Source organism: Sturnus vulgaris, chromosome 20 (genome assembly GCF_052056855.1).
Source record: "Sturnus vulgaris isolate bStuVul1 chromosome 20, bStuVul1.hap1, whole genome shotgun sequence".
Classification (NCBI taxonomy): Eukaryota; Metazoa; Chordata; class Aves; order Passeriformes; family Sturnidae; genus Sturnus; species Sturnus vulgaris.
In genome coordinates this window covers 2,839,728-2,854,747 of record NC_142262.1, presented here as the reverse complement: position 1 = coordinate 2,854,747, position 15,020 = coordinate 2,839,728, and the positions used below count along the sequence as shown (strand labels likewise).

Genomic DNA, 15,020 nt, shown 5'->3' with positions numbered 1-15,020 from the left:
TTGCAAAAGAATTGCTCCAACAATCCTGACTTGTGGTGGTGACTTGTAGATATAAAATTTATATTTACTTCTGCAGTGCATGTCACAGGCATTGCCTAATAGCAAAAGTCACTCTAAGAAGTGCTGCAAGGGCTTTTCTAGAATGTCCTTTAAATGGCATTTCTATAAGAACAAAGTTTTCTTGAAAAGCTTCTCTGTAATTACTTGGGGGGAAAGGTTGCTTCTCTAATCCCTGTGGTTTGGTTGCAGAAAATGTGTCATGAGAGTGGGTTGCAAATAGGCTGAATCTCTGTTGTTCTTATCTCTCTCAGTGAGGAGTAGGAAATAAAGGTATATAATTTGTCACAGTACAAACTGAGTAGAATGAAACAGAAAATAAATGAGAAAAAAAAAGTGTACCCATTTGCTGCTGAAGAAATTGCATGGAAGAGAAAGAAAAGGTCTTGCTGACTTTATACAATATTTTTAAACAGCTCTCAGCATCATCTCTTGTATCTTGTTCTGGGGAATTTGGATGTTTATTCATTCAATACATTCATTCTGCCTCTGCTTATATTTTAGTAGCAGATTGTTTGATAGTTTTAGTTTACTGTGAGGAATATATTTTTGCTGTAAGGGAAATATTCCCCATTTTATTGACGATTACAACCACAACACCAGCTCAGTTTTGAGGTGGTTTGGTTTTGGCATTTGCTTTCTGGAGTCATAAGAGAATCCCAGAATGGTTTGGGTTGGAAGGGATCTTAAAACTCATCCCATTCCATCCCCTGCCATGGACAGGGACACCTTGCACTGTCCCAGGGTGCTCCAAGCCTGGCCTTGGACACTGCCAGGGACAGGGAGAACACCTTTGTGGCTGCATAGACACATAAAGTTGGTCAATCATGAGACTAGGAGATTTTGGACTGAATTATAAACATCCTGAATAGTTTGAGGCTGTGATCATCATGGGAAGTGCAGACCACGTTGATTGCAGGATAAAGCTTGTGACAGTTCTTAGGTACTGGAGATAATTATGGGATCTGATTTAATGCTTTTTGCTTTGCTTGCCTCATACACAAATAATGTTTTCATATGCTCCTGAAGTACAGATTTCCTGAATTCTTGTTCTTCACTTCTGTGGTGTGTGAAGGAAACAAATTTTAAGAAGTCACATTAGGAGAAATGAAATGCAATGGAAGGTGCAGATGCTGTAGTTAAACACTGCCTGCACATCTCCACTCCAGTGCTCCACAACCTTCTGCCTCTCACTCTTTGCCTTTTTTTTTTTTTTTTTTTTTTTAAAGTCTGTCTATGGAGCCAAATCTCAGCACTTTGCAAGTGGGGATGATACAGAGCAAATGCTGAGCAGCTGCTTCATTCCAACTCACTTAATAAAATTATTTGTTTACATAAGGAACTACCAACACCTCTTTTTTTCCATGGCTTCTTTACCCCTTGTCTGAACTTGTGTAAAACTCTGGGGAAGAAAGAGGGGCTAAACTTTGTAGAAACCAGTCAAGCCACTTCTGTCTATTAGCAGATTTTCCCAATAGTTTTCCCAGTAGTTTTTAAAGCACACACAAACAATTCTCACAGTATTTTGGGGTTTGTTTTAGGTGGCAGATCAAATCTTTCCAATCATGACGTGGTGTGAAGGTGGTGCCTGCAGGTTGTTCAGTAAAATGCAGAAATGAGAACTATTTGCCTTTCTTTTCTCATTTATATTTGTGTACATGCCCGTGGTTTCTGACATGGGAGTCAAGGAGAAGGAGTTGATTTCTCCTTGGAGGTGGTGCTGTGGACTTTCCTCTCTGCAGATTTAAAAAAGCTTTTCCCACTGCTTTTTGTTATTCCAGTGTGAGAGCAATGCTCTGTGCTTCCCCATGCTGGGCTGCTGTTTCCAGGGATTTTGTCAGGTGTTCAGTGGTACTCACTTGTAATTTAAATTTCAGTTTTTGTGTGTAGCACAGTTATTTCTGCTACAAGGTTTTGCCTCACAGAAAATATCTGATAAAAATGTGTTTGCACGCATATTTCCTAAATCAAGGTGGAAAAAACGCTCTTTAGGGAAGGAAACACTTTTTTTGTTGGTGCCACTTACTCTTCTTGAAACCTCAGACATTTCTTCATTCAAAAAGCTTCACTTGTCATCCCCTGTCATCTGGTTATTCTGGGTCATTCCTTAGCTGACACTGAGCCAGATCCATGGAGCTGGAGCTATTCTCAGGCTTCTCCTGTGGTTTTTTTGGTATTGATACCTGTAAAACCTTCAGAGGGTGGCTTTGATATCAGCCTTACTAAAAGAAGACGAAGTTAAAATGAAATTAGCACTGTCGTGGAGCCCCAGGCTGTGACAGGGAATGCCTGGCCAGCAGTGACACCGAGGGTCAGTGAATTCCCATCTTCCCTCGTTTTCATTTCCACAAGGCCCTGTCTGCTCTGGGCTCTGGTGCTGGGGGATCATCTGAGTTTATGAGATTCTGTTTTCATGCTGCCCTGAATATTTTATTAAAGTTTTGCTGTTGTGAGCCTGCCTGGCCTCCTCCAGCAGCCACTGGCTCTGCCTGGGGTTTCCCAGTTCACCTGCACTGGTGAAATGGGGACAAGGCAAAGATGGGCAGAGGGGGAGGCTGCCCTTTGCAGAATCTTTTCCTGCAGCTCTGGCTGAGTAATGACTCATTTTTCATTGTATGGTTCTCTGTGATGCACAAAGAGAAGACTTGGGCTTGTTTGATCTGAAAAGCTCTTCTTGCTTTATTCAGAAGTACCTAAAAATGCATCAAACTTTAGCACAGGAAGTTTTATGTAAGGGTCTTCTAGTCCTTAAGATTGCTTATATCGTGCAAAATTCCCATGGTGTTTATTGAACTTTTCTTCTGTCTGTAATATCACAAAAGGAACAGTGTAAAAGAAATGAGGGGACATAGATTTGAAAGAAATAAATGGGGAACAATCAGTCTGCTGCTGACCCAATAAAGAGGGAAACAGATGAAGGCAAGATAAAATAAACATGTGAAGAGAGCTGGCAGAAGGAGGTAGAAAAAATAGCAGTGGAAATAATTTCATTTGTTTGCTATTTACATTTGCATAATTGTTAGATCCCAACATTTTGAAAAGAAGTAAAATCTAAGCTTTTCAAAATACACAGAAGTTACATTTTGAAAAAAAAGCTGTGATTTACAGTGGATCTTGAGAATTTGATTCTACCAAGCCCTTTGAGAACTTTGTATTTTAACAGCTGCTCCTTCAAATCCTCTTGTATGAGCTTCTTGGAGTGGTGTGCATCAGAAATGCCACTGCACACAGCAAAACACAACAGCCTGAGACTCATCAATGCAATGATAAATAAATAAAGGGATTGATAGCTTTTACCACAAGCTAATTTTTTCTTTCTTTTTTTTTTCTTTCTTGCTCCTCTAAGTTGAATCCAAATTCTGAGTAATTGCTTGTTGTCGTTGTTAATATTTTCAGGGTAATTGCTTAAGAGTAGCTGTTTTCTTGCAGTTAATTCCATTTTTCCTTGAAAATGAAGTATTTGTGTGTGGAGAGAATTTTTGTCAGAATGGAAAAGCTATTACTATTTAAAGCCGGAAATAATTACAGGAATATGAGCAGGCATTGTCTTTAATTCCAAGTGTTGCAATAAAAGAGCATTGTTAAGAGTTTATACTCATGTTCATTGTGTTCATCATTATCTTTTATTAAAATGTTGAGGGTTGTCTTGTTGCAGCAGTTGCAATATGATGAAAAAAGCCACGTCTGTGATTTAAAAACAGTGGTGATGTGATGTGGCTGAGGAGTTGGGATACAGTTTTACTCTTTAAAACTGTGTGGGTTTTTTTTGTTTTTTTTTTTTTCTTTTTTGGTAGGGTGGGTTTTGGTTTGGTGCTTTTTTTTTTTTTGTCCTTTTTTTTTTTTCTCCTTTAAGAATCAGTGGAAAACCAAGCAGCTGTTCTCCACTTGGTGCTGTGCTTGAGCATCTGAAACCTTTTAGAGCAAACCCAGTCAAAGTTTCCAGCATATTGTAAACATTCCCTAACCCTCGCTCTAGGGGCCACAACGTGGAGCATGAACAGAGGGCTCACAAATATGGTAGCTTTGTTTAATAGTCTCACTTAAAAGCAAAAATAAAGTGTTCTATTAACTATTTACAGCCTTTCATTTTCTTTCCCCCCATTTCTCTGGAGACCTACTGGCAATAATGAAATATGTATTGAGAGGAAGGCTCCAGTTAAAAAGAAAAAAAAAAAAAAAAGGCTAACAGTTGATTTTTAATCCTTGGTTCTGGGACTGTTATGTCCCTGAAGATGGTTATAGAGATATCACATGACATCTTTTTAGTGATGACAACTGTAAAACTGGTTTGATATGGCACACAGATTATGAAATGGAAAGTATTGCCTTGTGAGGTGAAGAGCATTGCTGTAGCACTTCTTTCATTGCTGTAAATTGCTATTCTAATCATTAATGTAGTTAAGGATTATCATGATTGCATTGACTAAATGAGTATACAAATAATCAACACTAATGGCAGAATTGTTCCCTTGTTACTCCAAAGGCTCCCCTCTCACATCAGTGTATTTTTCAGATTTCTTACATCTTTTCTTATTTCAAGATTATACAATGCCCAAAATATTGATGAAATGAGAAGAGCTTTCAGTTGGCTAAAGAAAGTCATACAGATGATTGAATTCAATTACTGATTGTTAAAAAGCATGAAATGTTGCAGGCTGTCACCTCCTTTGGGTCACTTAGGAACCATCTACAAAACAGTACAAGGAAAAGCTTTGTTCCTTGTTGTTGCTCAATGATTGTGATCCCTCTGCTTCAATTGCATTTGATAATCCTAATTTTGCTTTTACTTTTCATGTGCTTTGTACAACATTCCTTCAGCTTCAGCAACAATACAACCAACCTTCCTGGAGGAGTTGGAGCTGATAATTCAAACCTTACTTTTAAGGAAAAGAAAATTGTCACAATCCGTGTCCTCTTGGAAAGAACAATGAGCCAAGTAGACACTCATGGTTCCCTAGAATTAAATATCTTTATTATCTACTACAACATGAATATTATTACTTGAATCCCGAGCTAACCAATTATTTTAACCATAAAAATAGTTACCTTAAGTGAGTAGAATGACAGGATGAATTCTGAGCCTTTGTTCCTCCTTAACAGTCTTAATCCTGGCAGTTCATCCTCGGCATCTTTGGTTTGCCAGCCACTGTTGGCTCTGTCACTCTTCACACACCCTGGGCTGTGCTTTGTCAGTGTTAAGTGATTCTCCTTGCCTGCCTCTGTCCTGTGCCTGGTGATTTCTCACATAGTTTGTCCTTGCATGGTTTATTTAATTCTCCCCCCAGCTCTCAGTGCCACGGTTCTGTTCTCTGATCTCCATCTTTGCCTTCTCTGCTCCTCTCCTTTGGGTACCTCATGAATCTCTTTGCTGTCTGTGCTGCCTTTCTGGGCCACCTTTTAATTACAGACTTGTCTCTCCTTTTCCAAGCCATTATCTACACCTGTCTCTCTAATTCTCCCCTCTGTGTTGTCCTTGCTGAGGTTTAGCTGTGGTCTCAGCATGGGAGAGCTGTGACTATTTAATCTCTCTTCTAATCCTCCTCCCTTGATAACTGAGCCTCTGTGCTCCTTCACGTATGTGGTGGATCTAAATCTTGGAGACAGTTTCTGCAGTCTGGAGCAAAATTACCAAGTTTTCCTTTCCAGCCACATTTACAACACTTGCCCAGCCTTTTAACCCACATCACATTCATCATTTGGCAGTTGCTGTTTTATTCTGTTTGCACAGCACCTAGCACAACAGTGCCCTGTCATTATTGTAATGAGAAATAGTTATAATAATTATTAGTATGTTTAACCAATGTCTGCTTAATTTGTGAGCCATTAATTTTGAATGTAATGCATTATTCTTATTTCAGTGTGATACTTCACACGTGGAGTAGTATTTGCTCTGAATTCACTAATGGCCTTAAGGAGTGATTTAGTTTGTTAATGTTATCTCATGATTTATTTAAAGCATATCATTTAAAACAATAATTGTATTGTAAATATCTTCCATTGTTGGAGCTTACTTGAAGGAATGCAGACCAGCTTTTTGATGTTGACATCTCAAATTATGCAAACTGTAAACAATTTTTAAGTGGATTTGTGTTTTTTTCTCATAAAGACAAGCTCATCTTATTCTTCAAATTGGGGAACACTTTATATTTATTTCTTGGCTTTATATTTTTGGTTTTATTTCTTTGAAATGATAAAACAAGTTAGAATGCTTTCTAACAACTCCGAAATATTAAAGTGCCCAGGGACAGGATAGGGATGATGTTTTGAAGGCAATAAATATTTCAGCTTCACATTTCAGTCTTTCTTCTTCACTCCTTTGATCTGGCTTTGGTTTAGTTATCATTCCGCTTGAATGACTTCACACTGTCTCTCTTCCTCCCCACACCAAAAAGAAGAAGTGTTCTGCACATATTCCATATGTTTGGGGCTGGCCTGCTAGGAGAGCCCTGGTTGTTCTTGTTGTTGGTGGGAATCCAGCCTGTGCTGAGGGATGCTCCAGCCACAGCTGGATGGATGCAGTCAGGCCCAAAGCTGGTGCTGAGCTGTCACTGGCTGTTAAAAACAGAGCAGCAAAATTGATTTTTGTGTATTTCACACATTGGGCATTACTGCTGAAGCATTGTTCTGTAACAATTAACCCATTAACCCCTTCTTTTACAGATACATGGTATTCTAGGCCTAAATACATTATTTATGTAGTGGAATATCTGCATGCTAGGAGTTAGGTCAGAGGGGCTGTTGCAGGGAGTGGTTTTTACTGGTTGTGGCACTAAAAAGTGTTATCATGGCTCTTGAATTCGGTTATAAATTTAATTAATTAATTAAACTGCTGCAATTTTGTGGAGTCCTGGCAGGACTGGAGCATCTCCATGTGAGGGACTCTCTGGGATCAGGAGCAGGATCATGGGTCTGCTTAAATTTCCCTATGTGAAGTCAAATGTAGGTGTCTGTAGACACTGAAGATACTAAAGTGAAATTCCTGAATTTTGGTTTGAATGGGAAATTTGGGTGTGGTTTGATGCAGGCTGTGTTTTCAGCTACACAGTTTGCTGTGTATCACGTAAGAAATTGTGCTCTCCTTTGGAATGTGTTTATATAGGGTTTTTCAGAAGGTTTTTTGAATCTAAATGAATTACATAAATGGTGATAACTGATTTTGTTTCAGCACATGTTAGTGAGAGTCAATTTTTTATTTCTTGTGTCATTAAATAAAAAGGAAGGCTGTGTAGAAGAAACAACAAAATTCTTCTCCAGCTGCCTTCCAGCAAGTGAATAGCTTGCAGGTTGGTGGGGAGCAAAGCAATTTTCCCTCAGAAGTAGCAATATTGAGGAAAGAGAGGAAGGAATGGACAAAGACTTGTGTGGGTACAGCAAATCTGAATACACAGGATTAGAGTGTGTGTAATGTGGGAATGGCAGGACAGGCTGGCCTTTCCCAGCAGGATCTCAGCATCAGCAGTGGGGCTGCAGGCTCAGCCATGACTCTGCTTTTCCCACAGCTCAGCCTTCCCTCATCACAGCATTTAGTTTTCAGTAGCCCTGTGGGAATGGGGAGTTGGACTCAGTATGGGTCCCTTCCAGCTCCACACATTCTGGGATTTCTGTTTTATCTCCAGGCATAAACCCGAAGTCACAACAGCCTGGGAGAGGCTTAGACAAGGGATGGAGCCTCTCCCTCTTGTGGAGTCCATCAGAATTTAAGTTTCAGAGGCTGATTCAATGGCAAAATAAATCCTTATAGAAATTCCTTGCTCTGCTTCTGTTCTCCAATACAGCTGGGATTCAATGGGCTGTGCTGCCAGCAGGTTCTGAAAACCTGGAGAAGAATTTGCCTATTTGTGAATTAAAGCCTGGTATAGTTTTATAAGCAAGCATGAGGAGTTTCACAGTCTATTTTCCATGTCACTGAAAACCTCTCTAAATAACACACAGGGAGCTTGGGTGTGGATTTGTTCCTGGACTGTGAAACTCTGTGTCCCTGTGCAGCCATGGGGGTTCATGAGTTCAGTGTGTGCTGGCACTAAATGCCTCAAGGGATTGAATTTGTTGATGGGGCTGAGACCCAGCCAGGTGCATCTGCTGCTCCTTGTGCTGTTGGTGAGCCCTTGCTGCTTCAGGGAATGGTGGGAGCCCTCCAGGAAGGTGTTGATTCATCCCAAATTTAATTAACCTTTGCTGTTAACCCCTGAATCGCCCTGTGTTTTGTTAGTGCAGTGCTGTAAAGTTTCACTGCATTCAGTTGTTACCTCTTGGAAGGCATTTTACAGAGCAAGACAAATATTTATGATTAAGCATGAAGAGGAAACACGTAAGATGTTTGTATTTCCCATTTATCAGTGCACTTCGGGGTGCTGATTTCTGAAATTGAAATTCTGGACTTCACAGTCAACTTTCCCTGAGATGGTTTGTGCCATGTAAGACTCCTAATTCCATTGCCATGTCCTTTATAAACTGAAACAAAAGGAATTTGCTGCTTTTTAAATTGGGGGCAAAGAGTAAATTCACCCTGTTTTTATATTCAGGCCGGCTCAGCTTTAGGGGATTTAAGTGATGTAATTGTATTGTATTGGGCCCCACAACTAGTCCAACTGAAAAAAATAATCTTCAAAGTGAATATTTTAGTGCTTCATGCAAGGCACATTGCTTGGTGTCTTGGGAAAAAAAGTGAAGCTTTTCTTATATTTGTGAACCGAGGGCCATTGTTGTACAGGTTTTCTAAGCTTCTGTACAAATCTGACCTGCACAAAAAATAGAGAGTGCTGGCTCCCACATCCTTAAAAATGAAGTTTTTTTTCCTGCTTATAATGAGATGTTGCATTTATTCATGGGGTTAAGTCCTTAAAAGAAAGGAAGGTGCATAAAACCACATTCCTAGAAGTTTACGTCATAATATTTCAAAATATCTTCCTAAGGAAGAAGATGCATAAATTTGGAGCCTCACTAAGATCACAAAGACTGATATCTTGTCTTTTTATGTTTACATTTGTTGTGTTTCCATCTGACTGGACCAAAGCTGTTGTCCCAGTGTCTCATGGCAGTGTGGATGTGTTTGAATAAACTTCGATTTTTGGTTTTGCTTCCAGTGTGGAGTGGAATTATTAGATGTGTTTTACGTGGAGAGAGATTTGTTATCCAGAGCCCATTGCTGAATTACAGATCTTTGGGAAGAGAAGTGGATGTTTTCCCCTCTCCATGGTCTCTCCAAGGTCACAAATGTGGGCAGAGCATGTTCAGGACATGTCCTTCTTTCTCAGGTAGATTTTATTGTGGGAGAGAGGAGTGATGTGCTTAATTCAGTGTCAAACAGCTGTAAAATTAAAAATCTCTATATTCAGCAGCTCCCTGGAATGTGGGATTTGGGGGATAACTGAGGCAAACAGCAGGAGCAGGTGGATAGCTGACCCATCAGGCAGCTCCTGTCACTTGGACACTGGAGGTGTCACTGGTGTGCCCTTTCTGAGGAATAGTGGAGGAGTTTTGTACTTGGAATTTGGATCTTTTGGATACTCTGCAGGAAAAACTTAAATCCTAAATGGTGTTTTGCCATTTGAGTTTAGATGGGGGAAAAAAAAACCCGTTGATTTTGGTAATGATGTTTTTTTGTGTAATATTTATTGTCTCATTAATGAGTGGGGAATGTGGTGGCTTAGATTAACACAGATGTGCTTCCTCCTCAAAGGAGTGTTGGGAATGGAAATGATGAGGCTGTAGAAATAAAGCATATCTGGAGGGGTGATGGGTGCTCTATAGCAAATTTGAAGATAATTTGCACAGGACTTCTTAGAACACAAAACCAAAACCCCAAAACAATCATCACCAAAACTGTGATACAGGATTTTGTTCTGTTTCCCTCCAATTTCTGCTGGGGAAGAAAAGTGTTTTCCTTTTTATGTAAGAGGAGGAGCAGTCTCCCTATTCTCAATTATTCCATCAACTGTGAGCGAGTTGCCAACATAAAATCTTTTTTTATTTTTTTTAAATATACATCATGAAAAAAAACCAAACCTCTAGAAGTAAACAGCAATGCACTGACTCAGGGCTTGTGGCATTTCTTTGATCTCTCTGCTAATGGAATTACCCTGCTCTCCTGCACTGCAAACTGCTGCTTTGTGAAGATGTAGGATTATGTTCTTTGTCCTATTGTCAAAGTGTGCTCTGCAAAGCACAGAAGAGGATGTGAATACTGTAACTTTGGGCTTGGCAGCTTCCTGACCTTTCTGAAAGGCTCCTCCAGTGCTGGCAAGGTGACAGACGAGATGAATTAGCTGGGCTTTTCCGTCTCTTACGTGTCAGATTCTTTGTTTTATATGGAAATAATTTCTGTCAAAATGGGGAATTTATCGTGAGGTACTTCCTCTGCCTGGGAAATGAAAATGTCAGCCCCAGGTCTGTTTGAATGTGTCTTCTGTTACAAGCCATGGGTGGAGCCAGCTTTGTCCCTCGGTGCCACCATCGTGTTCTCCAGTGTCTGAGCACAAAGTCAGGCAGCTCTGCTGACCTGTGGGAGTAGGAACGTGTCACAAAAAGTTAATAACAAAACCAGTAACAAGTTAATAAAAGTTAGTAATGTCTGAGGGCTCACATCAAAGTTTCTGAAATATTTATAAGTGACCTGAACTTTTGTCTGTGTTGTGTCAATATGGTGGATGTCTCTTATCTTTTCATGAGAATCTTTTCATATATGTGGATGTACATAAAATATTACAGAAACATTACTATTGATCTACCCTCTAGTCTGAAGAAACCCAGCCTGATTTCTATAGATGTATCAGGTTTAATATGTCAAATAGTGTAGGCTGTTGATATGGAATATCTTTGCACAGAGATTTAACATCTGTCATTACTGCAGAGGCTGAATAGACATCACAGCATTATGGCTTCCTAATAGATTAAGAAGGAACCACGTGTCACCCATTGCCCCGCTTTGCATTTTGATTTATGACAAGCAGGGAATAATCCTGCACCTTGTCTGAGCAAAGATGGCACTGGGATATTTTTCTTGTTTGTTTTTTCTTTTTAAATCTGGAAAGGCAATCATGCCAAAAAGACTTTGTTTAAGTATTGGGGAGTGTTAAATCTAATTGAATGAAATCTAATTTGTTATTATTTATTTCCTGTTACTATTATTACATTTTATTAATTAGATGAGATTAATAAAAGGGGTTCTACAGTGGGTAGAGAGCCATTGAAGTGAAGAGAGGCTTTGAAGGTGGAGGTTTTGTTGTGAGCTGTGGACGCCGTGTTTGGGCGTGTGAAATTCAATCGGAGAAAGCGAAAATAACTCCGGCCTTCCATCGCCTTCTTCAAAGCCCTGCAAAGGGAAGTTGGGCAGAAGCTGGGACAGGAAATTGAAATCTGAATACTATTTTAAACTGATGGGGTTAAAGGCCTCTCTTTTACACCAGCACACTTGTTCTTTTATTTGATACTTGAACTCTGAAAATTTTCTGTGACTTTCTAGGGAGAAGGAGGAGCAGCTGAGGCGGGTGACGGAGGTACAGAGGCTGCAGGCCCAGCAGGCAGGCGCTGCCCTGGAGGAGTTTAAGCGGCAGGTGGAGCTGAACTCAGAGAAAGACTCTGCTGAAATGAAACAGCGGGTGAGGAGGTCACAATGCCAGCCTTTCTGAAACTCTGGCGCAGTGGGATAGCGGATTCTGATCTTATAATGCCAGAAACATGCTCCACTTGAGAGTGCTACATCAAAATCTTTCACAATGTAGTGTCTTTGCAGCGAGTCAGAAAGGGATGGTGGCGGGTGTTTCATCTTCCTGACAAAGCCGGGATTGTCATTGTTATAAAGATATCTGCAGTTATGATACTGATTAGGGATTTTTCAGGAGTGAGAGTATAAAGTGTTAGTTTATACACCCTATGGAACAACGCTTGTCATTTCCCACTTAAATGTGTCTCTTCCTACTCTTTTCCCAGCGACTCTGTCTTCCATTAATGAGCTCCTGTAATCAGTTTGAGCCCAAACAGGGGCAGAGCCATGGTGGCTGCTGGCAGTCATGTGCAGAGGATGGAAAAATCCACTTTTCTGTCTCTGAAAATCAGGGATTTCAGTGGCTTAAATTTCTTACGGAGCAAACAGTAGTTAAACCATTCTCCTGGGAGTTTATAAAAGCAGCCCAAGGAGTGAAATGAGGAACAAGCAACAGGTGATCAAACAGAAGGGGAGAGAAGGGATATTTCCTTAACTCCTCATGTGTTTGAGATCTCCAGACAGAACTCCAGCTTGTAATTCTGCATTACAAGTTCCAGCCTCACCTGCCTTGACCAAACCTCGCTGCAGGCTGGGACTGGAGTGGGTGGCTGAGTGCTGCCTTAGGACTGAGGAAATCCCCTTTTTGTTGTTTTTTAAAATCTTCACTGCTGATATTTTTAAGACCCATGCAGACAGTGAATAATAGAATTTGGAAATTAAAAAAAAAAAGCAAGAACAAACTTATAAAAGCAAGATGTTTTCAGCAAACCAGAGCCACAAAGGCAATACAACAAATCCTACAATTTTAATCTGACATTTTCTGTATTGTGTGACTCTCCTGCAATTTCTTCATGATGACTTAAAATAATACCCTAGTTCTGCTCCAGAAGGGATGTTGTCTAATTCTAGAAAGGCTAATAATAGTTTCATTCACTTAAAAAACCTTCAGCAAGTAAAACCAATCCAAAACATAAAAAAGTACAAAAGAATTTGGAAAAAAATAGTCAACCGTAATTTTAAAATGACAGTAAATTTCTTTCAGAATATTGCTGCATTCTGGGAAATTTTGAAAATCGGTTTTGCTGTACTCCAGAAGTTTATTCTTTCCTTACTTGGGTGCTAAAATCTAGAAATATAAATGATATTATACAGTTATTCTACAGGAACCAAGGTTCAAGGAAATACATGAAAGGAGCAATGCTGAAGCTCTCTCTTCATGGCTTTGGCCTTTCTCATTCCTCTGCATCCACACACTCTGAGATAAATCCCCCAGTACATTGGAACATGCTGGAAAATTCTGTGTTTTGTGGTGAGGTGGGATGTATTACTTTACAAAACAGCTGCAGTAGCCATAGCAACGCTGTCCTTTTATCTGCATTAGGGATACTGGGCTTTAAACTCATTTTTGGTGTGAGATAAAGTTGATTATAGAGATGAGTAGGATGGGGTCATTTTCAGTTTTTGCAATCAATATTTGATTCTTTAGTTTGGCTCTATGATAAGGTCATTTATTTTGCCATCTGCTTCCTATTTTGTCAAGCTTGTGATTATTAAGAGTCACCTGATGTCCACTGGTGGGTGGGTGGCACGTGTTTAACTGCAAGACCTGCATTTTTTCCAGTAGTTACTAAAAGAAAGAGGAATAATACACAGACTATGTCATGGTACTGTAGATCTGGGGCATCCTGGGTTTGGCAAATAATGATCAAGAGCCTTTGTTGCAGTTGTTGGAAATAGATGAACGTGACCTAACGAATAAACTGCAGAAGCCAGCAGATTTCAAACATCTTTGCATATGTTTTTACTATTTCACTTTTTAGAGCATTTTCATTCTCTTTAAAAAAAAACTCCCTTAGTGCAGTAACAAGATCTGTTATTTTTCTAGATTTTATTGACCTGAGTAAAATATGGCCATGGACGTGCAATTTGAGTAAGTTTGGAGCTGGAAGAAAATTATTCATGAAACATTGATTGCAGTCTCCCTTTCCTTAATGGCAGATAGCAGCAGTGAGGTTCAGGAGCTGCTTCTTCACTCTTCTCTTTTTCCACTTTCTATTTGGCCAACTGCTTCTACTCCAGTCCCTTCCTTTCCTGCTGGAGTACTCTGCAATAAAAAGCTTTTCCCACTGCTAGTGCTGCCTTTTCTCCTCCTTCCTGGCTGGGGAGTGATGTCCAGGCCAATTGGCACAGACATCTGTTGAACACTGAGCACTCCCTTAGGCCAAGCAGAATTTTGGCTTGTGGTTCAGAAATTCATGGGTTTCTTCTTTTTGTGGAGCAGATGGGCTTGTGGTCCTTCAAACCCCTTCACGTCTTTTCTCTTTTCAGGGACACAGTTTATTCATTGCTTATGTTGGGATCTAGATCTAAAAGTCATTGATGAGTGTGCACTGCAGCAGAGTTCCATCTATATATTTACATATATTCCCTTGGAAACATGCCTGATGTACAGCTAACAGTTATGCTTTTGATACAAAAGCCTTTGTTAATTGAGTTGTGAAATTGCTTCCTTGATGCTGCGTGCTGGAATCTGTGGGACTCATTATTCACAGGCGATGACTATCTTCAGAGGACTTAACTTGCAGCCAAATAATTCTCTTTTAAGTTATTTAAAGTTATTTTCTGATTTAATGTAAACTTGCTTTAAATGTGCAGTTTATGCTCTGACTCGCACATGATTTCCCTTGAATTTCCACAGGCAGTGTATTTTTAAGTGAAATATATTTGAGTCTTAAATATGTCTAGAGAAAATATTCACTTAATTTCGATGGGATATTCAGCACTGTGGAGTGAAAAACGGAGCCAATCCTTTTGTAATTAGGGAGTGGCATAACAGTGATCACTATGTCCTTGAGTAACTAATAATCCTGTGGAGACTGAATATTCATTTCTACCACATACAAATGGTGTTGTTATCATTCCCAACAAGTGATATTCTCCTCTTTGATAGTTTACAAACAACTGTAGAAATGTCAGTCAGTACATTTCAAGCTATGCTTTTTAAAGAAAAAAAAAAATTAAATATTCCCTTTCTTTTCCCATGTAGATAGCAGAGGTTGAAGCAGATCTAAGCAGATCAAAATTGCTCCGGGAAAAGCAAGCCCAAGAATTCTCCAAGCAGTTGGATGAGATCAGGAAAATATATGAACAACAGGTCAGTTGCTTTGCTCCTCCAGGTGGAGGGGAGAAAACACCCCTTCCTGCAGCTCTAGGTCACTGTGTTGCTGTCCTTCCTATAAAAACACAATTTATAGACATG

At 39.7% G+C, this 15,020-nt stretch overlaps 1 protein-coding gene across 7 annotated transcripts in view; it reads left to right on the top strand.

The window, feature by feature from the left end:
• The window catches only part of CEP112 (centrosomal protein 112), a 180,561-nt gene that overhangs the window by 44,915 nt on the left and 120,626 nt on the right, over positions 1-15,020 (top strand). For all 7 annotated transcript variants that reach the window (XR_015807746.1, XM_088176357.1, XM_088176358.1 and 4 more), the window contains exons 18-19: positions 11,519-11,654; positions 14,808-14,915. Coding sequence is in view for 6 of the 7 variants with exons in the window: in XM_088176357.1 (XP_088032483.1) it covers positions 11,519-11,654; positions 14,808-14,915 (244 nt within the window). In the remaining variant the exon portion in view is untranslated. The remainder of the gene's footprint in view (positions 1-11,518; positions 11,655-14,807; positions 14,916-15,020) is intronic.